The 25459-nt window shown below is 44.3% G+C and overlaps 1 protein-coding gene across 18 annotated transcripts in view; it reads left to right on the top strand.

Moving 5' to 3' along the window:
• LOC118366242 (pleckstrin homology domain-containing family A member 5-like) overlaps positions 1-25459 on the top strand; it is a 222493-nt gene that overhangs the window by 159736 nt on the left and 37298 nt on the right. For 16 of the 18 annotated variants that reach the window (XM_052491926.1, XM_052491929.1, XM_052491923.1 and 13 more), the window contains exons 5-11: positions 4932-5063; positions 8355-8496; positions 9706-9810; positions 13481-13553; positions 15195-15295; positions 18112-18227; positions 19525-20622. In XM_052491926.1, coding sequence (XP_052347886.1) covers positions 4932-5063; positions 8355-8496; positions 9706-9810; positions 13481-13553; positions 15195-15295; positions 18112-18227; positions 19525-20622 — 1767 coding nt within the window. Of the gene's footprint in view, positions 1-4931; positions 5064-8354; positions 8497-9705; positions 9811-13111; positions 13253-13480; positions 13554-15194; positions 15296-18111; positions 18228-19524; positions 20623-25459 lie in introns of those variants that run through there. The other 2 variants (XM_052491924.1, XM_052491935.1) reach the window with 2 other exon arrangements.

Here is a 25459-nt window from a genome sequence, read left to right as displayed (position 1 = left end):
TCTTTACAATCAGTCATATAAAGGAAATTCAACTTGAAATGTTTCTTTCATCTCAAACAGCAACTCGACACCTCCGCCTTCGTTAGGGTTCTTGGGCTGACCAAGCCTTGACTGCCGGAATGTGTTGGTTTTTCATCATTAAGACCCACTTTCTTTTCAACTCCTTGCACGTTGCGAGAACAACATAACAGAATACTTGAAACAACAGAAAGCAAGTGATGTGTTCGTACCTCCCAGTGGAAAAACACAACTTCACATCCTGATTATCCAGCGAGCGTCGGCCTATCCGTGAGCGGATAACCAAGCAATGTTAATTTGGCCGGCCTTGTCACTCAGTCTCTCTCTCTCTGTCTGTCTGAAGACTGTATTATCAATCAATCAAACGTCATTTATATAGAACTTTTCTCACAGCAAATGCATTTCAAGGTGCTTATTTAATCAAATAAAAAGGTGTGAAAAGCTAACACACAACATTTCTATGCAAATTTCAACTCAAGATAAATTTAAATAGTAAAAAACTATTGTAAAATAACAGTGGATATGAGAGACTAATGCAGCCGGTCGAGCAACCTCTGCTTTATGGCCAGCACTGCATTCTGAAAGTGTGTTCGCTTAACGTTCTTTGTACTGAACTGCTGTCCTTGAATCCTGGTCGACACCATCACCGTTCTCCCAGGTGATTGACACGTCAAAACACCTTTTATAGAACTTTAGTATAAGAATCTTTATAAATCTCTGAAAAGGAAAGTTTCCGAAGCGAATAGGGGATGAAAAGTCATCTACTTCAGATAAATGTCACCTCTCCCTCACACACCTCCACCTTCCCTACAGACGTAATAGAGGGTGTAATGTGGATTAATGGTGTTCTGAAGGAAGCCCTCCTCATTGATAACCAGTTTACACTTCTTCAACCCACACATCTTCTCTCCCTATCAACCTCTCTCTCCATCTCTTTCCACTTGTCGCCCACAGTCCCACTCTGCCTTTCCGACCATATTCCCCCACCCTGCCTCTCTCCCTCTTTCAATCTCCTCCTCAGGCTTTGTCTCTCCCTTTGTCCCTCCCACACCCCATACTCCCTCTCTCTCTCAAACTTTCTTCCCTATCTCTCTCTTCCCCTCTCCCGCTCTCTCTCTTTCTCAATAGGATCAGTGCTCCTGGTCCAGCCAGACTCTGTAATGAGTTATTTACAGTGTGATAAACCTCTGCTTTAATCTCCTTAGACCCCAGGCACAAACCACTGAGCGCCACTTTATAATGCAGAAATGTCACTTAGTGTTGTGTTTGTGCCTAATATCCAGACAAAAGAAAGTATTCAAAAGTTAACTTCTTGGCTCATTAGTTTATACCCTTTCACCATTTATATTGTAATACTTTCAAGTGTCCTATTTATTTCCCCAACTTTGATGTCTTCCACTCTTTAATATCTCTGACTCTGAATGCTCGGCTATGAAAAGCCAACTGACATTTACTCCTGAGGTGCTGACCTGTTGTACCCTCTACAACCACTGTGATTATTATTGTTATTATTATTATCTGACCCTGCTGGTCATCTATGAACGTTTGAACATCTTGGCCATGTTTTGTTATAATCTCCACCCAGCACAGGCTGGTTTCTCTCTAGGTTTCTTCCTAGGTTCCTGCCTTTCTAGGGAGTTTAGCTCCATGCTTCTACATCTGCATTGCTTGCTGTTTGGTGTTTTAGGCTGGGTTTCTGTACAGCACTTTGTGACATTGGCTGATGTAAAAAGGGCTTCATAAATGCATTTGATTGATTGAATGAATGGAGTCTTAAAGTGGCAATATGTCACTTTTTGGGTGACCTGACCAAATGCACATAGAAAGGTGAGTTATAGAACTATCATTCCACTTGAAAGCAAGTTTATGAAGTGGTAGATCTGTTTTATGTGAGCTATTTCTATGCTTCCCGTTCTAAAGTTTTGTTTATGCATCTTTTTACTTTCAGTTTGGAAACCAGCTTCAAACCACTGAAGAAATCATATTTTTTGGTTATGGAAAATATATTTCAGTGGTTTAGATGGTACAATGATCCTCTACACTTTACTAGCTTATTTTGTCACATAAACTGAAATTAGGCGAACCATTAGAGTTTAAGCAACCAGGAAAGGGTGGAACGATTTCTGCATATTGCAACTTTAATGGCCATGTCTTTCTTCACAACTTATTCAGCACGCAGAATTGGATTCAAAATGTCCGCCACCTCTGCGATGACCTTGGGCCTAAAGGAGAGGCCTTGCTCTCGTCATCCGTCACAGCAACATTTACAGTGTCTTCCGAAAGTGTTCACACCCCTTGACTTTTCTACATTTTGTTGTGTCACAGCCTGAATTTAAAATGGATTACATTTTAGGTGTCTTGTCTCTGGCCTACACACACTAACCCATAATGTCAAAATGAAATGATGTTTACAAATGAAAAGCTGAAATGTCTTGAGTCAATAAGTATTCAACCTCTTGTTTATGGGAAGACTAAATAAGTTCAGGGGTAAAAATGTGCAAGTCACATAAGTTGCATGGACTCACTCTGTCCGCAATAATGTTGTGTATCATGATTTATTAATGACTACCTCATCTCTGTACCACACATACAATTATCTGCAAGGTCCCTCAGTTGAGTAGTGAATTTCAAACACTGATTCAACCACGAAGACCAGGGAGGTTTTCCAATGCCTCACAAAGAAGGGCTCCTATTGGTAGATGGGTAAACATTTAAAAAGTATCCCTTTGAAAATGGTGAAGTTATTCATTATACTTGAATGGTGTATCAATACACCCAGTCACTACAAAGATACAGGCGTCCTTCCTAACTCAGTTGTTGGAAAGGAAGGAAACCGCTCAGTGATTTCACCATGATGCCAATGGTAAGTTTAAAACAGTTACAGATTTTAATGGCTGTGATAGGAGAAAACTGAGGATGGATCAACAACATTGTAGTTACTCCACAATACTAACCTAAATGACAGAGTGAAAAGAAGGAAGCCTGTACAGAATAAAACTATTCAAAAACATGCTTCCTGTTGGCAACAAGACACTAAAGTAATACTGCAAAAATGTGGCAAAGCAATTCACTTTTTTACCTGAATACAAAGTGTTGTGTTTGGGGCAAAACACATCACTGAGTACCACTCTCCATATTTCCAAGCATAGTGATGGCTGCATCATGTTATGGGTATGTTTGTTATCGTTAATGACTGGGGGGGTTTTCAGAATAAAAAATACATGTAATAGACCTAAGCACAGGCAAAATCCTAGAGAAAAAACTATTTTTGTCTGCTTTCCACCAGACACAGCAGGACAATGACCTAAAACACAAGGCCAAATCTACACTGGAGTTGCTTACCAAGAAGACAATGAATGTTCCTGAGTGGCCACGTTACAGTTTTGACTTAAATCTACTTGAATATCTATGGCAAGACCTGAAAATGTGGTTGTCTAGCTGTGATCATAAACCAATTTGACAGAGCTTAAAGAATATTGAAAAGAATAATTGACAAATGTTGCACAATCCAATAGTGGAAAGAGACTTAATAACGTACAGAGAAAGACGCACAGCTGTAATCACTGCTAAAGGTGCTTCTACAAAGTATTGACTAGGGGGGTACTTGTGTAAATTAGCTATTTCTGTATTTCATTTTCAATAAATTAGCATTAAGGAGTATTGTGTGTAGATGGGTGAGAATTTTTTTTTAAAAGTGAGGATGTAAATATAGAATAAGTCAAGGGGCTTGAATACTTTCTGAAGGCACTGTACATTCTTCTACATTCCTCTTTTCACTCTCCACTTCCTCACTCTCTTTCTTCGGTCTCGTCTTCCTCTTTCTTCTCTTGCTCCATACCTGTCAATCATCCTCTCTGCTTTCTCCCCTATCTTCTTCCCCCACTAAAATATATGATTCAATTCACAGAGAATGTTTACTCCTTGCCACAATTTACAGCTAAACTGCAGTTAGGTTTGAGGGGAGGAAGGGGCTGGACAGCAATCAGCTAGTTTCACTCTGTAGGGAAACTGATATTGATATCACAGCACATATGCTGCATGTTAAAGGAAGATGGCAGCATGGGTTGGTATTAAACAGATGGTGGTGTTGCCATCAGAGCTGTTGATATGAACCCTGTCTTGTTTCAAGATCAGATAAGAAAGGATCACTGTATTTGATGCTAGGTGAGAGTCAGCTTTCTGATGTGGTAATTCTCTTGAATACTAGATGTGATAACCTCATGAGCCACGTTCAGCATGTGTTAACTGTAAGTGGCTTTGGATAAAAGCCTCTGCAAAATGACCATATAATGATGATATATTTGAACACTGCGTGGCATCCAAATGTGAGCAAGAAAGGGAAGAAGCCCTAAAGCTAGGGGCTATGCAGGGGGCAGCCTTCATATGGCACAGGGAGAGAGAGACTGCTGGTAGGAAGTAGGAAAGGAGAAGGGACTGTCCTCCCAACAAACCCATCCCTTAATTACAGTACAGAGCTGCCAGTAGCCTAGAGGGGAACAGTCAATTAGCGCTAGGTAATGGGCTTATGTAATATAAACCGCAACGGTCCTCTGTAGCTCAGTTGGAAGAGCACGGAGCTTGCAACACCAGGATAGTGGGTTCGATTACCGGGACCACCCGTACGCATGACTAAGCTTTGGATAAAAGTGTCTGCTAAATGGCATATATTAATGCAATTGTAATGTTCTCTTCACGATGGATATTCAGGGAAAAGCAACTAGAGAGAGTGTAGCCTGAGAACATCCCTGAAGACTACAATTATAGTTTCATTTCAGTTTGATGTGAATGTTTATTTGTTAAATGTCACGATTACATATAATTAGTTTATCAGATGTTTGATATTTTCAGGTTCTATTGTTTGATATTATTCTTTAATTTAGTTAATTTTGTTTCCTTCCCTTTTTGTTTTCTAGCGTGACTTCTGCAAAGCTTGTCCACCCCGTTACAGATCCTGTCACAGTCAACCCTGTTACGGTCCACCCCGTTACAGATCCTGTCACAGTCAACCCGGTTACACACCCGGTTACAGACCCTGTATCAAACAGGTAATATAGTATACATGCCTATTGGCTGGGTGGATGCTTTGCTCTTCCTTGCTATTAAGCATAAGCCTCTTCATCTGTCTTTCTGTGGAGAACCCCAGCTAATTCATCTCTCTGGAAGTCCTGCCTCTACCGCTGTCTCATTAAGTCAGTCCAACCACTAACCCGTATGCTGCGTGTGCCGTGTGTTGGATTGCCTGAAATCCTGCTATGCATTGCTAATGCTAAGATGTGCAAGATTTATTTGTGCCTTCCGATTTGTCTTTAAGTGTATTTAATAGAAAAAATTAAGCTTAGCTCTCATCGTGTGTGTGTGTGTGGGTGTGGGTGGTGTGTGTGATCGCAACGGGTGAAATATATTCTGTCTCCGAGCCTGAGTCAATTTATAGAATTGTTCCTCGCAACGGGGTCTACCATTTACCTCTCAGATAACGATAGCCTCAGTGTTCATACTGACACACAGTCACTAGTTATTTAGCTAAACAGACCCTGCATAGACAGACAGCAGACATGGGTTCAAATAGTATTTGTTTTCATTCAAATACTTAATCATTGATTGAGCTTGCTTGGCGCAATGGAATTGTCATGGAGATGCAAAACTCTGTCCATTTGATTCTCCAGACAGAAAGAAGTATTGGAAAGAAAACCGATACTATTTGAACCCAGGTCTTTCGGACAGTAACAAACTACAATGCAGCTTTAAGAAATGCTTCACTTCTAAGGCATGTTTTGTAACCTTTATCTTAATTTTCCTCTCTTATCCTCCCTGCTGACACACTAACACACACAGGGGCCATTGATCATGAGGTAGAGGCTGTATGATCTGGGAGCCTGGCTGTGTGGGTCGACAGCGCTTCTCAGAGAGGTCATACTCCGGTTTACTCCTAGGGATTTCTGCTAGCAGAGGTAACAGAGAGAGAGAGAGGGTGTGGGAGGGAAAAGGAGGGGAAGGTGGTGCCATACAGATGGCGGGAGAGATAAAGACCTGGGGGAGATAGAGAAGCATCATTAAGGCGAGAGAAGAACAAAGAGATCTATAGAAAAGGAAAACGAGTGAGTGAAAAGTGACAAAGAGAGTGATTGCCTTTTGAAAGACTGTGTGATCTAAGCATGATTTGTATGAGTCACTCTTCAGTTCTTTTGATGTGGTCCTCAGGACTGATGTCATCCACTCCTACAGGAGTCAATTGCCCCGCAATTCACAGACCTATTCACTGGGCCTGCCTCTGACGCACTTGGAAATGCTTGAAATGCGCAAACACACGTTAATAATAATGCTGGAAAGCCTTGACTGGAGACGAGCGTTGAAGTTGGAGACTTTCCAGGTTCAGCTGAGAAGAGTGTCATTTAATATCTGTTAATATCCCTCATTCTCTCACAGATCCTTGAATTAACTCGTGATAATCCGTGTTGGCTTGGAAGGTCACGCACGTTTCACCAGCCCACAGAAACATCATTTAACAAGCATTTGGGGAATACCCCCGGGCATGCGTCGTATAAAGGAATGTAAAGCCGCAATGGAGATTAATCCTGTCAAATGGGCTGTGAAGACAATTATCCACTTTGAAGATAATAACGTATAAATATCGGTCTAGCAATTCACTATAAATAGGTTTTTAATGTTGATCTATACTGAGTGTACAAACCATTAGGAACACCTGCTCTTTCCGTGACATAGACTGAGCAGGGGAGGAGACGGGTTAAAGAAGGATTTTTAAGCCTTGAGACACTTTAGACTTGGGCAAGACAAAAGATTGAAGTGCCTTTGAATGGGATATGGTAGTAGGTGCCAGGCGCACCCTTTTGAGGGTGTCAAGAACTGCAGCGCTGCTGTTTCCTGTGTGTATCAAGAATGGTCAAACCAACCAACGGACATCCAGCCGACTTGACACAGCTGTGCGAAGCATTGGAGTCGTCCCTGTGGGATGCGGTCGACACCTTGTAGAGTCCATGCCCCGACGAATTGAGGCTGTACTGAGGGCAAAAGGGGGTGCAGGAAGGTGTTCCTAATGTTTTGCACACTCCGTGTGTTGTTAAGACTGTATGTGTCGTTGTGTGTAAGTAAACAACAGCCGTTGCTGTCCTATTTGTGGCCTGGCCTTTGTGTTTTTGAACGCCAAGCTGAACTGATGTGTGCCTGTGAAGTAACCTTGCCCCTACGTTCACATATGTTTTGAGTCACGTTCACATACCTGTCATAACAATCCTGTTATAACCCCCTGTCCTGTCTGACCAGTCCTGCAACATCCCTGCATGCAAGCGTCATGCACATGGTCCAAACATGTCACAGACTCCGACGGACATACAGGCTGACCTGTTTATATGGCGGGTTGGAGAGGAGAGGTGGCGATTACAGTAGATGAGAGGAATGGGGTAAGCGAAAATGTAGGATAATATTTGACAAGCTTCAGGGAATGATAGCTGGCAGGAGAGGAGAGGGGAGAGTGGATTGTCATACCTTATCTGTTACCAGAGCTGAAATCTGCGGTGTACCCTCATGTTCAAGGTGTTTGTTCCTGTGAGGTGGGGACCTTAAACCCAGCTTTACTATCTCCCAGACAGACCGATACAGATATTTTCTCGACCCCTCTCCACGCTCCAGAGATCACAGAATACAGGCTCAGAGATCACAGAATACAGGCCACTGCTCAGAGACAATACTAATCTGAATACAACTCTAGATGTATCAACTCTGCAAATAGGAAGAGTTATAGGCGAGCCTAGCTTATTTCTTGTTACTGTTGTTATAAGCATTACAATCTTTTATGGTGCTGGGTAGTTTATCCTGGGGGTCCTTGAACTTTACTGCATTTGGTTTTGGCCTTCCACTGGACTGGGACATGCACTTTGAGGCCATTTAGTTTGTCAGGCAAAGTTGTCAGGCGATTTTAAAGTGGCCTGACTTGGAGGAATATATCAGATGTGAGACGGAGTGAGTAATTGGTTTGATTTATGGGGCCTGCTTCTTGTTGCCTTCTCTCTCTCTCTCTCTCTCTCTCTCTCTCTTTCTCTCTCTCTCTCCTCTTTCTCTCTCCTCTTTCTTTCTCTATCTCTCTCTCTCTCTCTCTCTCTCTCTCTCTCTCTCTCTCTCTCTCTCTCTCTCTCTCTCTCTCTCTTCTTTCTCTAACGGCAGGGTTTGGCAGCTTATTCGCAGAGCAATCAGTGTCGTGCACACAGCTGCAACCGCGTCGCCTCTTAAACCCGCCCATTAATCCCACAAAAGTCCCAGCCTCATTTGTGTAGTTTTGTCGCATTTCTCATGTCCTCCTGCATTTCTCTGTCCCCCCCACCCAGGCCAAAGGCTCCAGAGCAGGCTCCATCAGAGGAGAGCGACCGAGTGAAGAAGGAGCGCCCAATGAGCACCATGAGCCAGGCGTCTAACTACACAGGAGGGTCAGACTACAGCACCTACCCTGGCAGCAGCCCCGCCACACGGGTGAGTGCTCCACGTCGGCCTGGACACCCTACCCCTAACAGACCACTAGACCCATGCCCTAAGCACGAGTATAGATCTGAGAGGGTTAGAAGTTGGTGGTTCCGAAAGAGCACATGGATGCCACTGTAATGGATGTCATGCAATTCTGGTTCATGTACAAGGACCGGGTTGGATTAATGTACTGTAACAAGAGGGACCTGGCTAATAGGGGCCTGTGAGAGGGGAGACAGAGGTCCCAGTTCTGGGTTTTTGAGTGGTGTCTTGTGGGGTCAGTGCTCGCTCCCATTTTCTCCATTAGTTCAATGTTATGAGAGCCGTATTAGTCCACAGAGAGTATCAGAACGGGGACTCTACATTAGATAATATATGCTGGATTAGCCCAGCCCTGTCACAGCTTCACAGTTCATAAATGCTTAATAGATTGGTGTATAAATATGCATGCTTTGATCAAATGAAAAGCATGCTTTCATGAATTAATGATGTTTTACTTCTGCTTACACTGACCAAAGGTATTGCTTGGTGGCATGTATTTATTAATGAGCTGTAATTATTGATGAGTTACCATAGAGCACCACGGTGAAGGTGTCATAATACCCATAAAATCTAGCGGTCAAATGGACAGACAGAAATACTCTTCAATTTCATCAGCTGTCCGGGTGGCTGGTCTCAGACGTCCCGCAGGTGAAGACGCTTGATGTGGAGGTCCTGGGCTGGCGTGGTTACACGTGGTCTGCTGTTCAGGCCGGTTGGATGTACTGCCAAATTCTCTAAAACGACGTTGGAGTCGGTTTATGGTAGAGAAATGAACATTAAATTATCTGGCAACAGCTCCGGTGGACATTCCAGCTGTCAAAATGCCAATTGCACACTCCCTTAAAACTTGAGACATCTGTGGCATTGTGTTGTGTGACAAAACTGCACATTTTAGAGTGGCCTTTTATTGTCCCCAGCTACACAGTCTATGGCAATAAACAAACAAATTAGACGTTTTGGAATGGCCTAGTCAAAGTCCTGACCTAATCCCAATTAAATTGTTGTGGCAGGACATGAAACAAGCAGTTCATCGTTGAAAACCCAAGGATACCATTCAGTATCAAAAATATACAAAAATAAAGAAAATCAGAAAGGGGGCAAATACCTTTTTCACGGCGCTGTATATAAATGATTTTACATTCCGTGTACTGACAGTTTATCTATTTACATTTTCAGCCTTCAAGGTCTTACAAAAAGGTCCACAACTTTGGCAAGAGGTCCAACTCTATTAAGAGGAACCCCAATGCCCCGGCGGTCAAGAGCAACTGGCTTTACAAACAGGTATTGGAAAGTTTGTACATCCTTTGTAGTTCCCAGAATAGAAGAGCTTGACTAAATTTCTTCTTTATTGCAATTGACTCTCAAAATAGTCCAGAGAATTGCAGAACCTGAGCGGATCAAATGGCTGATTGCAGTATGCATGAGGATGAGTTGGTGTTGGTGGAAGTGTGCAGCCTACACAGGCTTCCTCAGTGGGTTGAGGAGAGAGTCTGTGTGGCATGGCTTTGAGGGGATAGCCACCTGCACACACACATACAATTCTAAAACTGATACAATTGTTATTTTTCTTCATCAAATTACACACAATAACCCATAATGACAAAAGCAAAAACAAGTTTAGACAAAATATCACATTTACATAAGTATTCAGACCATTCGCTCAGTACTTTGTCGAAGCACCTTTGGCAGCGATTACAGCATCGAGTCATCTTGGGTATGACTCTACAAGCTTGGCACACCTGTACTTGGGTGTCTTCTCTGCAGATGCTCTGGGTGGGGAGCGTTGCTGCACAGCTATTTTCAGGTCTCTCCAGAGATGTTCGATTGGGTTCAATCCGCGCTCTGGTTGGGCCACTATAGAACATTCAGAGACTTGTCCCAAAGCCACTCCTGCAGTGTCTTGGCTGTGTGCTTAGGGTCATTGTCCTGTTGGAAGGTGAACCTTCGCCCCAGTCTGAGGCCCTGAGCGCTCTGGAGCAGGTTTTCATCAAGGATCTCTCTGTACTTTGCTCCGTTCATCTTTGCCTCGATCCTGACTAGTCTCCCAGTCCCTGCCGCGGAAAAACATCCCCACAGCATGATGCTGCCACCACCATGCTTCACCGTAGGGATAGTGCCAGGTTTCTTCCATAAGTGAAGCTTGGCATTCAGGACAAAGAGTTCAATCTTGATTTCATCAGACCAGAGAATCTTGTTTCTCATGGTCTGAGAGTCTTTAGGTGCCTTATGGCAAACTCCACGCGAGCTGTCATGTACCTTTTTACTGAGGAGTGGCTTCTGTCTAGCCCCTCTACCGTAAAGGCCTGATTGGTGGAGTGCTGCAGAGATGCTTGTCCTTCTGGAAGGTTCTCCCATCTCCACAGAGGAACTCTGGAGCTCTGTGAATGACCATCAGGTTCTTGGTCACCTCCCTAACCAAGGCCCTTCTCCCCCGATTGATCAGTTTGGCCAAGCTTCCATGTTTTGGTACCCTTCCCCAGATCTGTGCCTCAATCCTGTCTCAGAGCTCTACGGACATTTCCTTCAACCTCATAGCTTGGTTTTTGCTCAGACATGCACTGTCAACTGTGGGACCTTATATAGACAGGTGTGTGACTTTCCAAATCATTTCCAATAAATTGAATTTACCACAGGTGGACAATCAAGTTGTAGAAACAGCTCAAGATGATCAATTGAAACAGAGTCTACCTGAGCTCAATGTAGAGTCTCTACTTATGTAAATAAGGTATTTCGGTTGTTTTATTTTGCTTTGTCATTGTGGGTTATTGTGTGTAGATTGATGAGGATTTTTATTTATTTAATCCATTATAGAATAAGGCTGTAATGTAACAAAGTGGAAAAAGTCAAGGGGTCCGAATACTTTCCGAAGGGACTGTATACACACACACACACACACACACACACACACACACACACACACACACACACACACACACACACACACACACACACACACACACACACACACACACACACACACACACACACACACACACACACACACACACACACACACACACACACACACACACACACACAGACACTCAAAGGGAACTTGACAATGTCATAGGGGTTTATCCAGGCTTATCACAACCGGCCAGGATTGGGAGTCCCATAGGGGGGGGGCGCACAATTGGCCCAGCGTCGTCCGGGTTTGGCCGGTGTAGGCCGGCATTGTAAATAAGAATTTGGTCTTAACTGATGTCTGGGTAGGTTCCTTGTTCCTTGTCAATCATTGGCTTATTGGGGAAATCAGCAATCGGACAATATCTTCTTTAAGTAAATCAATCAAACCTTTATTAATGCAATTGCAGACAGAAGTTGACAACGGAAACACAACACCTGTGTTTCAGACTAAGTTCTACACCCCACCTAAGGGCCCAGCTGATTTTATACATGTGATCACTCCACGGTGGTATGATCACCTATGTCAATGTATGAATGCAGCAATATGCTGAGGTTACCTTATAAGGTAACCTGAATTCATTAGCATCGTCTACTGTCACACAAGATCAACATGTCAAAACCAGACAGTGGTTACTTCTCTTTATCTAGTTTCGGTCTGACTCAGACCTAGTCTGCAAGCACAGTCTCACGACAACCAGGGCTTAACCACAAAGACTAATATAGATGGCTTGTGCAATGTATAGTGGCAGAGTTTTTAGACACATAGCAACTGTATCTTATTATAAGGCCTGCAGCAAAACATATGAATCTCTTGTTATCTGGCAATTGTATTCAGTCTAAATGTTGATGCATCATTTTGTCATTCTCATTTACATAGTCTGAGTCTTTTGTTCTAGTTAGTACTGATACGGTGGCCTGGTCCCTCAAGCAAAGTGACAACCATCCTTGATTAGATGTAGCTTTCTCTCTGTCTCAATTAATCAAGTCACTTTACAGACTTGCTCGACCAACCTTGTGGTGGCTCAGCTATTTTGCTCATTATCTTTCAACCTGTACAATGCAACTTGAGCATTTCCTCTCCCTCACCAAGCTCGGGCTGTGGGTCAATTTGTCAATGTGTCTCGACCCCCTAGCACACACAGCACACAAACAGACCCACACTCACTCACAACGATCAACATTAGCATCACTCAGTTTCCAACCAGAGTTGAGCTGTTGTCAATAACCTTTCTCCTGTATATGCTTCCCTCTCTACCATGCTGAATTACCCTTTCAAAGCTGCATTGATTCTCCTCTCGAAAGACTTGCCTTTTCTCCTTCTCAAACCTGACAACCAAAGTCTTCTCTTAAAGGGGACATCTTTTATTTATGATGGCAAGGCTTTGTACTCCTACTCATGCATCAAAAGAAGCTGAAAATGAAAACAAGAAAAACACAAAACAGTCTTTAGATTATTTATGCTATGAATAAAAAAGAAAGGCAACGTTAGAAGAGAAGCCGTTATTGTTTTAGAGAAAAGATTGGAGCTTATTATCTAGAGACTAAAGGCAACTAAAGCGCACACACACACAGCTATAAAAACAGAAATGGGAAACTTGTCTGGTAGTTATTAAAAATATAAATTGAAATAGGGCCAATTAGCTTCAGTGGGAGGAGATAGCTGTGGTTAATGAAACTGTCTGGGATCAGAGGGAGTGTGTACGTTGCTTCCTGAACTCAGTGACAGAGTTAGCCACTCCGAGCTGGAGGGACAGCAGGGTGTGCAGGATTTGGTTCTAGCCTAGCTATACTTACGCATCTAATTCAGCAAATCAAGGTAGGTCTAGATGGAAAACAAGCGCAGCCTATAGGTATCCAGGACCAGTATTGAGGAACCGCTCCATGCACTAGATCTGATAGCGGATGCTTGAATAGATGGAAGCAATTTGCCATTTATTGTCGAAAGGCTCACCTAGCTTATCAGAGGCCAAGGAAGCGCTTCTACAACATGTTTTGCTCTGTCTCAGTATCTGATTGGATTCTCCCATCTTCTGTTACCCTGTAGGACAGCACAGGGATGAAGCTATGGAAGAAGAGGTGGTTTGTGCTGTCTGACATGTGCCTGTTTTACTACAGAGGTGAGACACACACACACACACTCAAAACGCAACACACGGTCAAAGTTTGAGTATAGGACATCCACCAGGTGCATCATAGCTAGCAGTAAAAGGCAAACGTATTTGCTGCAGACGTAGACGTAACACAATTCTCCCAGGTTTCAGAGAGTTTAATTTCCATAAATTGTTCAATTAAATGGTCCCGGAGTGCAATCAGCCAGCTCTTTCATGACATGCCCAGAGGGGAATTTCCTGTTTATTGGCAAACCAAGAGACGAGAGAAGAGTTCTTAAGAGTGTTGACGTGCTATGCTTTCTGATAACAACATCTAGCTCTCTCACGCGCTCTTATCGTCTTCACTCACTTCATTTGAACTTAAGTGCCGCCTGTCAATGAGGTTTCAGGGGTAAGGTTTTGACTAGGAATTGTGTCTATCTGAAGGCAGGAAGGAAAGAGGTTGTTGGGGGAATATGAATGGCCATGTCTGATTGATGGTTCTGCTCTGGTCAGGATCTCTGTCGCCACAGAATGATCAAATCAAATCTATTCATATCATCACATAGCTTAAAGGTTAAGGTCACCTTGCTTCGTCTTTGTAGAATCTAGTGAAACGCCCATTTTTAAATCAAATCAAACGTTATTGTTCACATTTGCCGAATACAACAGGTGCTGTAGACTTGACAGTGCAATGCTTACTTACAAGCCCATTCCCAACAGTGCAGTTAAAAAAAGAAGACACATATTAGCTAACAAAAAAAAGAAAATAGTAACACAATAAAAATATTACAGGGCTATAAAGGAGTACCGATACCGTCCATGTGCAGGGGTACGAGGTAGGTCATTGAGCTAATACAGTATGTACATATGGGTAGAGGTGCTGCTTTCAGGAGGAGGAGGTGCTGCGTTCTCATTTCATCTTCTCGATCTCGCTCCCTCTCCTCTCAGTTAATAATGCAGCAGTAGAGAGAGAGCGGGGCAGACGCAGGGATGGAGAGCTGCGGGGAATTCTGCTGTACTTGCCTGTTTAAAGTAAACCCTGAAGCTGGGTTTGGGCTCTGTTGGTTTTGCTGCAGTCATGCTGCACTCTACAGATGGTATGTTACAACACCGTGTGGGCATTATATCCAACCCAGCTTTACGTAAAACACTCTGAGCAGCAAGAGGGATTGATTCCATCATTGTTTACTTGTCTCTCTTTGATGCTATGCTATCACACCCCAGTTAGTGTGTTTGTTTACCAAGTTGCACTGTTAGGATTCAATTTGACTGCGAAATTATAGATGTTTGGCAAAGCTGCCCGAGGAGAAACGGGTTTGTTGCTCCATCTGGTTTGGGTACCCTACTGTGTAACACGCTGTAAGCCCGGGATTTGGGGGTTCTTAGTAAAGAAAGAAAGTGAACATCCCGCCATGCTCTGATAAACTCTAGACTAAATGGTCCTATCTGAGACGGTTAACACACCCAAACTGAGGATAATGCATCAGAACTTCGTAGGCACCTTTTATGTTTCCGGTACATCCAGTGTCCACTGTCCTGTGATAGTTCCCCTCCTCTGATCTCTCCTGACTTTTCTCCGCCAGATGGACCATAATGCACTATTCCACAGCCTGCATCGACATTGTAAACCATATATGATGATTCTTCTCATCCTCTGTCCTGCAGATGAGAAGGAGGAGGGCATCCTGGGAAGTATCCTGCTGCCCAGCTTCCACATCTCCATGCTGTCTGTCGACGACCACGTCAGCAGGAAATACGCCTTCAAGGTCAGTACTGTACACACAGACACAGCCATATAAAGGACGCTGCGCTTCCGCGAGTGGACGGCCTAGGTGGTTGCAATGCGGAGCCCGAAAAATAACTTGGGAAAAATGTTTAGGGGGGGGTACTTGTTATTTGTTACTGAAGGCAAATCTATCATCCGTAACTCCTTGTCCGTCGGGCTGGATTGTATAATGTATGGATATCTGTATAGACAGCGGTAGGAGACGCGGAAGCACGTCTTCCCGCTGTATACCACAGCAGAGTTATTGCTTTTGTACTGAGTTTCTGTAGTGCTATGTATCAACAGCCATTGTCAGACAATCCCGTAGGGGTAGGAAGCTATGGTGAGCATCAACTGGTCACTCGCGTCGCAATATCGTGGAGGATTTGAATAGTTCAGCTTTAGTCCCGCCCTGTTCAGCTCCCTCGCCCATGCTCGCATCGCTCAACGGTCCCTCGCCCACTCTGCTTCTCTCTCTTTCCTTCCATTGAAAGTGAATGGCTTTCGATGTTTCACCGCGCGATGCTGCTTTCTAGTCTATGAAACACTGTGACACACACACTTCTCTGCGCTTTTGGTCTTTCCTTTCAGAGAATCTCTGAAAACGTGTTTGTATATGGAGAGCTCTTTGTGCGTAGATCCATGATAAAGTCAATAGATTTTCTAGTCTCAATGGGCAAGAGGGTGATTGGAGCAAGATGGGCAGAGAGAGAACATGAAGGAAAGTATATACTGATAGAATGCTATATCGACCTTCTGAGCATGTTATCCTCACATACTGTTTCACACAAGTCATCACAGTCAACACCGGTTCACTCCGACACATTGACACCGTCTATAACACAGTAACAAACCCATCCGTTCTCTACTCCCCTACATCCCCTACTCTCCTCTGATGTGTGTTAGTGCACATCCCAAATGGCACACTATTCCCTATGTAGTACACTAGCCCTGATCTAAAGTAGTGGACTATACAGTGCCCTGCAAAAGTATTCATCCCCCTTGGCATTTTTCCTATTTTGTTGCATTACAACCTGTAATTTGAATGGGGTTTTATTTGGATTTCATGTATTGGACATACACAAAATAGTCCAAATTAGTGAAGTAAAGTAAGTAAAATTTTCAAAATAACTTGTTTCAATAAATTTCTACAAATTAAAAATGGAAAAGTGGTGCGTGCATTCACCTCCTTTGCTATGAAGCCCCTAAATAAGATATGGTGCAACCAATTACCTTCAGAAGTCACATAATTAGTTAAATAATGTCCACCTGTGTGCAATCTAAGTTTCACATGATCTCAGTATACAGTGGGGAGAACAAGTATTTGATACACTGCCGATTTTGCAGGTTTTCCTACTTACAAAGCATGTAGAGGTCTGTAACGGAGCACCATTAAATCCATTATTACAAAATGGAAAGAATATGGCACCACAACAAACCTGCCAAGAGAGGGCTGCCCACCAAAACTCACGGACCAGGCAATGAGAGCTGCAAAGCTCCACAGTGGAGATTGGAGTATCTGTCCATAGACCCACTTTAAGACGTACATTCCATAGAGCTGAGCTTTACGGGAAAGAGTTGCCAGAAAAAAAGCCATTGCTTATTGGAAAAAATAAGCAAACACATTTGGTGTTCGCCAAAAAGCATGTGGGAGACTCCCCAAACATATGGAAGAAGGTACTCTGGTTAGATGAGACTAAAATTGAGCTTTTGGGCCATCAAGGAAAACGCTATGTCTGGCGCAAACCCAACACCTCGCATCACCCCGAGAACACCATCCCCACAGTGAAGCATGGTGGTGGCAGGTTCATGCTGTGGAGATGTTTTTCATCGGCAGGGACTGGGAAACTGGTCATAATTGAAGGAATGATGGGTGACGCTAAAAACAGGAAATTCTTTAGAGGAAACCTGTTTCAGTCTTCCAGAGATTTGAGACTGGGATGGAGGTTCATCATCCAGCAGGACAGTGACCCTAAGCATACTACTAAAGCAACACTTGAGTGTTTTAAGGGGGAACATTTAAATGTCTTGGAATGGCCTAGTCAAAGCCCAGACCTCAATCCAATTGAGAATCTGTGGTATGACTTAAAGATCTCTGTACACCAGCGGAACCCATCCAACTTGAAGAAGCTGGAGCAGTTTTGCCTTGAAGAATGGAAAACAAATCCCAGTGGCTAGATAGGCCAAGCTTATAGAGACATACCCCAAGAGACTTGCAGCTGTAAAAGGTGGCTCTACAAAGTATTGGCTTTGGGGATGTGAATAGTTATGCGTGCTCAAGTTTTTTTTTTGTCTTATTTCTTGTTTGTTTCACAATGAAACATATTCTGCATTTTCAAAGTGGTAGACATGTTGTGTAAATCAAATGATACAAACAGAAAATACATTTTAATTCCAGGTTGTAAGGCAACAAAATAGGAAAAATGCCAAGGGAGGTGACTACTTTCGCAAGCCACTGTATAGGGAATAGGGTGCCAATTGGGACGCTGACTTCTTGTCAGTCTCTGCCTCTGCAGCAGGAAACGAGAGTAACACTCAGCTTGGAGTGTTTTCCTGTTGCTCATATTTATGGTCCTAAGCATAAGCAGGTAATTAAAGTTAGCTACACAGCCTTGGAGTGGTAGGGATGCACACATACATTCACGCTCAAACACACAGGCGTGTGTGCGCAGACAGTCTGACGAACACGTGCACACCTCTTCCAAAGAAGGTGATGTAAACACTCCCTGCGGTCTTGCCAAGGTTACCCACTTACCTTCCTCACGCTCCTCTGTCTTACAAACTCTCCCTCTCCCGCCCTCACTCTCTCCCTGCTAGGCGACCCACTCCAACATGAGGACATACTACTTCTGCACAGACACGGCCAAAGACATGGAGTCCTGGATGAAAGTGATGACGGACGCAGCCCTAGTCCACACAGAACCAATCAGAAGGTGGGTAAACCCTGATAGAACTGCCCACTAACCCAAATCACTCCTATAGCAGCCAGCCAGCCAGCCTTGATTGCCTGACCTATGGCAATGAAAGCTACCACCTGAACCGTGCAATCTACCAACAGTGATTGCATTTGTTTTGTAAGCAAATGGACAGCCCTGAGAGACTGCAGTATTTCTTGCAGAAGCGAGAAATCACATCGATTTAGAAGACAATTACCAGATGTTGTGTTGAAGATGCATAGCTGGGAACAAGAAGCTATAGTTTTAGGGCTATTCACCACAGCAATGGTATCCATCCTCACTGCCTCCAGTCAAACTTTATTTCTTCTGTTCGTGTGGCATATCAGAGGCAATAAAATCGAAGTGTCAGTTCTTCTTGCTTCTGCACTTCACACTCGATACAACAAAAAATACTTTAAGTGCTGTTGGTAATTGCAGTGTTTTAGCCATGAGCTGTTCGTGAAGGCTTATCGACATGGGCATACAGCGCTTTATACTCCGGAGAGACTCCGATAGACAGTGACACCTACTCTTCACTGTCCTGGAAGCACAGCACACCAGCAGTCCTAGCTTCATCATTGTGGAGTGATGCAGGCCGTGTCTGGAGGTTTGTTTGTATGTCTGCACACTGCAAGTATTTCAGCACTGCTCTCATCTTAAAGTCTGGCATTAGAAATTGGACACACTGCCATTACTGTACCTTTACCTCACTGAGAAATACTAGAAAAATCCCAGGTAGAAATACATTATGTACTGGAGCATTAGATTAGCAGTCCCAAGTGGCTGCCACTGTGACTTGTTCCTGAGCGCAGTAGGCAGTAAAGGACTGTGGCTAGCCTTGAGCTATTTCCCTCTGGAGTACCAGACCTGTTAATGGCCTTTCTGTAACAGACTGAAAGATTGCAGCAGTGAATGGCTGCTCAGTCAAAGTAGCCATGTCTCACTGTGCCCTCAGAGTGCTGAGGGCAGACCGTGATGTTTTAAAAACCACTCACTTCCTCTGCTCCTCTCTGGTCCCCCGAGGCAGACAGGCATATAGTCAGTCAGGTTGGAGGAGGGGAGACGTAGCAGCAGAACCCAACGCCTGACACCCACACAGCAGGAGTCCATTGTTGGAATGTGAAAATATGTTTTTCTGTGAACCTGCCTAGTAATGACTTGTTGACATATATTTATCTTCATATTTTTATCATTCATCTGTCTTTTTTTCTTTCTCTTATTGTTTCCAATCCCTGTTCTCTTCCTCCATTTCGCTCGTCCATCACTCTCTCTCCCCCTACTCTCTCTCTTCCAGACTGGATAAATTGAAGGTGGACTGCTGCTGTCCCCAGGAGGTGAACAACATCTTGAACCACAACCGGGTTCTGACCCGACCAGAGATCCAGAACAACGAGAGGAACCTTGAGCCGCGCCAGCCCTCCATTACCCGCAGCATGGACCGCACAGATGGGGACAGGAAACACAAAGACCCAGAGAAACACACCCTCCAGAGAGAGCGGGATCGCTACACGCTGCAGAGAGACGGAGAGAGATACTCCCTTCAGAAAGACGGGGTGAGCTACACGCTGCAGAGAGACGGAGAGAGGTACCTGTTGCAGAAAGACGGAGAGCGGTACGCCCTGCAAAAAGACGGGGAGCGGTATTCCTTGCAGAAAGACGGAGGCGAACGATATTCTGTGCCTAAAGATGTTCAGATGGAGAAATACGCACCTCAGAAAGACGGGGAGAAGTACTTGGTACAGAAAGATGGAGAGAGATATGCACTGCAAAAAGAAGGAGAGAGATACACCCTCCAGAAAGATGGACAGAAATACAACCTCCAGAGAGGGGTAGAAAGACAAACGTCTATGACTGAGAAAGATCGGTCAGATCGTTATGGGACCCTTGGTGAAAGGCAGAAGTATAAAACCCTACGAGAAGGGAGTAAGTGTGGTACCCTGCGGGATGGAGAGAAGCATGGTACGCTCGATAAGTATGGTACCCTTAGGGAAGTGGATAAGTATGGAACCCTCCGTGAAGGGAACAAGTATGGATTCCAGAGGGATGGCAGTGCTGAGAGACCTCTGACTAAAATCAACAGCATCAAACTCCAACCAGCCCAGGCAGCAGCCATCGCAGCAGCAGTTACAGCTTCCCGCCAGATACAGGTCTCCCAGCACATGGCCCCACATCAGGTCAACGGCTCTGGGGAGCGGGCTGGGGACCAAAGCCCAGGGGAGGTGGTAGGTACCCTGGGCAGAGGAGCAGGGAAGGCCCATGACCCGCCTCAGAACCAGACCCAGAACCAGCAGGCCCAGGAGCCAGAGAAGAGTCTGACCAGAACCAACTCCATGAGGCAGCTGGAGAACTGGGTTAGGACCCAAAGGACACAAGAGGATGACGATACTAGGAGGTATGGGGGCGGTGTGTCTTTCTGTCTGTCTGTATCTCTGTCTGTTTCTTTATTGGTCTGTACGTACTAGAGGTGGACCGATTATGATTTTTCAATAACGATACCAATTATTGGAGGACCAAAAAAAAAAAAAAAAGCCGATACCGATTAATCGGATGATTTTATTTATTTATTTGTAATCATGACATTTACAACAATACTGAATGAACACTTATTTTAACTTAATATAATACATAAATAAAATCAATTTAGCCTCAAATAAATAATGAAACATTTTCAATTTGGTTTAAATAATGCAAAAACAAAGTGTTGGAGAAGAAAGTAAAAGTGTAATATGTGCCATGTAAGAAAGCGAACGTTTAAGTTCCTTGCTCAGAACATGAGAACATATGAAAGCTGGTGGTTCCTTTTAACATGAGTCTTCAATATTCCCAGGTAAGAAGCTTTAGGTTGAGGTTATTATAGGAATTGTAGGACTATTTCTCTCTATACAATTTGTATTTGCTCATACCAAGTGCTCATACCAAGATGGCATAGCGGTCAAACGTCCTTTATCCTCATCTTGTTGTGTCCCGTGTATATATATATATATTTACATCTTTCTTCGCATATCTTTTATATATATTATTTTCCAAAAACTAAACTTCAAAACACTCTCCTGCAACCCTCCTCACTAATAAAAAAAAAAGAAAGTATTATTTACCTCAAATCTGAACTACACAATAGAAGCTAGCCAGAAACTAACCAGAAGCTAGAAGCTAGCCAGTTTACTGGCTAACGTTCGTATTCAGCTAACCACGGTTTGTGGTCATCAGCTATCCTTCAGCTCGAAAAGCTATCACCAGTTTTGTACAACGCGACTCAGACCAGAACATACCGGACCTATTTTTCTCTCCATATCCCTGGATTTCAACAGCAAACTCTGGACATTTACACCTAGATCTCGCAGCTAGCCAGCTGCTATCCATGTGACTATTGGCTTACGTCGATCCCGGAGCAAACATCAATTATTCCGGAGCTAGCCAGCTGAAGAGTTCCATCAGCCACTCCTGGGCTAAAATCACCTATCCGGACCCGTTTTACTGCCGATGCGAAGCCCCACCGGACCTTCACGACTGGACTACGTTATCTGCCCGAGGGAGTTATCCAACTGACCCCTCCGCCGCGACGTTACCTGAACGCCCATCTGCGGCCCGCTAATCGTTAGCTGTCTTATCGGCTGCTATCTGAATAGGTCTATCGGACAATTTCTTTCTTGGGTCACAAAACTATATCTATTTTTCCAATTGGATTGATCCCCTCTACCACACGGAACCCCACTAATCAACCGACGGAAACGCACGAGGTGGCTAAAAACAGACCTCCATCCTATGCTAGCTTGCTACTAATGGCCTGGCTAGCTGTCTGAATCGCCGTTACCCCAACCAACCTCACTACTCACTGGACCCTTATGATCACTCGACTAAGCATCCCTCTCCTTAATGTCAATATCCCTTGTCCACTGCTGTTCTGGTTAGTGTTTATTGGCTTATTTCACTGTAGAGCCTCTAGCCCTGCTCATTATACCTTATCCAACCTTTCAGTTCCACCACCCACAAATGCAATGACATCACCTGGTTACAATGATGTTTCTAGAGACAGTAGCTCTCTCATCGTCACTCAATACTTAGGTTTACCTCCACTGTATTCACATATCTACCATACCATTGTCATTATACCTTGAAGCTATTTTATCGCCCACAGAAACCTCCTTTTACTCTCTGTTCCGGACGTTCTAGACGACCAATTCTCATAGCTTTTAGCCGTACCCTTATCCTACTCCTCCTCTGTTCCTCTGGTGATGTAGAGGTGAATCCAGGCCCTGCAGTGTCTGGCTCCACTCCTATTCCCCAGGCGCACTCTTTTGATTACTTCTGTAACCATAATAGCCTTGGTTTCATGTATGTTAACATGAGAAGCCACCTCCCCAAGTTTGTTTTATTCGCTGCTTTAGCACACTCTGCCAACCCAGATGTTCTAGCCGTGCCTGAATCCTGGCTTAGGAAGACCACCAAAAATTCTGAAATCTCCATCTCTTACTACAACATTTTCAGACAAGATAGAACGGCCAAAGGGGGCGGTGTTGCAATCTACTACAAAGATAGCCTGCAGAGTTCTGTCCTACTCCAGGTCTGTACCCAAACAATTTGAACTTCTACTCTTAAAAATCCACCTCTCTAAAAACAAGCCTCTCTACATTGGCGCCTGCTACAGACCACCCTCTGCCCCCAGCTGTGCTCTGGACACCATATGTGAACTGATGGCCTCCCCCATCTATCTTCAGAGCTCGAGCTGCTAGGCGACCTAAACTGGAACATGCTTAACACCCCAGCCATCCTACAATCTAAGCTTGATGCCCTCAATCTCACACAAATTATCAATGAACCTACCAGGTACCATCCCAAAGCCGTAAACACGGGCACCCTCATAGATATCATCCGAACCAACTTGCTCTCTAAATACATCTCTGCTGTTTTCTACCAAGATCTCAGTGATCACTGCCTCATTGCCTGCAACCTTAATGGGTCAGCGGTCAAACGACCTCCACTCATCACTGTCAAACGCTCCCTGAAACACTTCAGCGAGCAGGCCTTTCTAAACGACCTGGCCGGGGTATCCTGGAAGGATATTGCTCTCATCCCGTCAGTAGAGGATGCCTGGTTATTTTTTTTAAATGCCTTTCTCACCATCTTAAATAAGCATGCCCCATTCAAGAAATTTAGAACCAGGAACAGATATAGCCCTTGGTTCTATCCAGACCTGACTGTCCTTAACCAACACAAAAACATCCTATGGCGTTCTGCATTAGCATCGAACAGCCCCCGTGATATGCAACTTTTCAGGGAAGCTAGAAACCAATGTACACAGGCAGTTAGAAAAGCCAAGGCTAGGTTTTTCAAGCAGAAATTTGCTTCCTGCAACACAAACTCAAAAAAGTTCTGGGACACTGTAAAGTCCATGAAGAATAAGAACACCTCCTCCCAGCTGCCCACTGCACTCAGGATAGGAAACACTGTCACCACCGATAAATCCACTATAATTGAGAATTTCAATAAGCATTTTTCTATGGCTGGCCATGCTTTACACCTGGCTACCCCTACCTCGGTCAACAGCACTGCTCCCCCCACAGCAACTCTCCCAAGCCTTCCCCATTTGTCCTTCTCCCAAATCCAGTCAGCTGATGTTCTGAAAGACCTGCAAAACCTGGACCCCTACAAATCAGCCGGGCTAGACAATCTGGACCCTTTCTTTCTAAAATTATCTGCTGAAATTGTTGCAACACCTATTACTAGCCTGTTCAACCTCTCTTTTGTGTCATCTGAGATTCCCAAAGATTGGAAAGCAGCTGCGGTCATCCCCTTCTTCAAAGGGGGGGACACTCTTGACCCAAACTGCTACAGACCTATATCTATCCTATCCGGCCTTTCTAAGGTCTTCGAAAGCCAAGTCAACAAACAGATTACTGACCATTTCGAATCCCACCATACCTTCTCCCCTATGCAGTCTGGTTTCAGAGCTGGTCATGGGTGCACCTCAGCCACGCTCAAGGTCCCAAACGATATCTTAACCTCCATCGATAAGAAAAAATACTGTGCAGCCGTATTCATTGACCTGGCCAAGGCTTTCGACTCTGTCAATCACCACATCCTCATCGGCAGACTCGATAGCCTTGGTTTATCAAATGATTTCCTCGCCTGGTTCACCAACTACTTCTCTGATAGAGCTCAGTGTGTCAAATCGGAGGGCCTGTTGTCCGGGCCTCTGGCAGTCTATATGGGGGTGCCACAGGGTTCAATTCTTGGACTGACTCTCTTCTCTGTATACATCAATGATTTTGCTCTTGCTGCTGGTGAGTCTCTGATCCACCTCTACGCAGACGACACCATTCTGTATACTTCTGGCCCTTCTTTGGACACTGTGTTAACAACCCTCCAGACAAGCTTCAATGCCATACAACTCTCCTTCCGTGGCCTCCAATTGCTCTTAAATACAAGTAAAACTAAATGCATGCTCTTCAACCGATCGCTGCCCGCACCTGCCCGCCCGTCCAACATCACCACTCTGGACGGTTCTGACTTAGAATACGTGGACAACTACATATACCTAGGTGTCTGGGTAGACTGTAAACTCTCCTTCCAGACTCACATCAAACATCTCCAATCCAAAGTTAAATCTAGAATTGGCTTCCTATTTCGCAACAAAGCATCCTTCACTCATCCTGCCAAACATACCCTTGTAAAACTGACCAACCGAACCTCGACCAACCGAACCTCGACTTGGGTGATGCCATTTACAAAATAGCCTCCAATACCCTACTCAATAAATTGGATGCAGTCTATCACAGTGCCATCCGTTTTGTCACCAAAGCCCCATATACTACCCACCACTGCGACATGTACGCTCTCGTCGCCAAACCCACTGGCTCCAGGTCATCTACAGACCCTGCTAGATAAAGACCCCCCTTATCTCAGCTCGCTGGTGACAATAGCAGCACCCACCTGTAGCACGCGCTCCAGCAGGTATATCTCTCTGGTCACCCCCAAAACCAAATCTTCCTCTCCTTCCAGTTCTCTGCTGCCAATGACTGGAACGAACTACAAAAAACTCTGAAACTGGAAACACTTATCTCCCTCACTAGCTTTAAGCACCAGCTGTCAGAGCAGCTCACAGATTACTGCACCTGTACATAGCCCATCTATAATTTAGCCCAAACAACTACCTCTCCCCCTACTGTATTTATTTATTTATTTTTCTCCTTTGCACCCCATTATTTATATCTCTACTTTGCACATTCTTC

Source organism: Oncorhynchus keta, chromosome 33, assembly GCF_023373465.1.
Source record: "Oncorhynchus keta strain PuntledgeMale-10-30-2019 chromosome 33, Oket_V2, whole genome shotgun sequence".
In the NCBI taxonomy this organism is placed as follows: Eukaryota; Metazoa; Chordata; class Actinopteri; order Salmoniformes; family Salmonidae; genus Oncorhynchus; species Oncorhynchus keta.
Note: the sequence above shows the minus strand (reverse complement) of the source record. Positions and strands in the feature narration are given on the sequence as shown.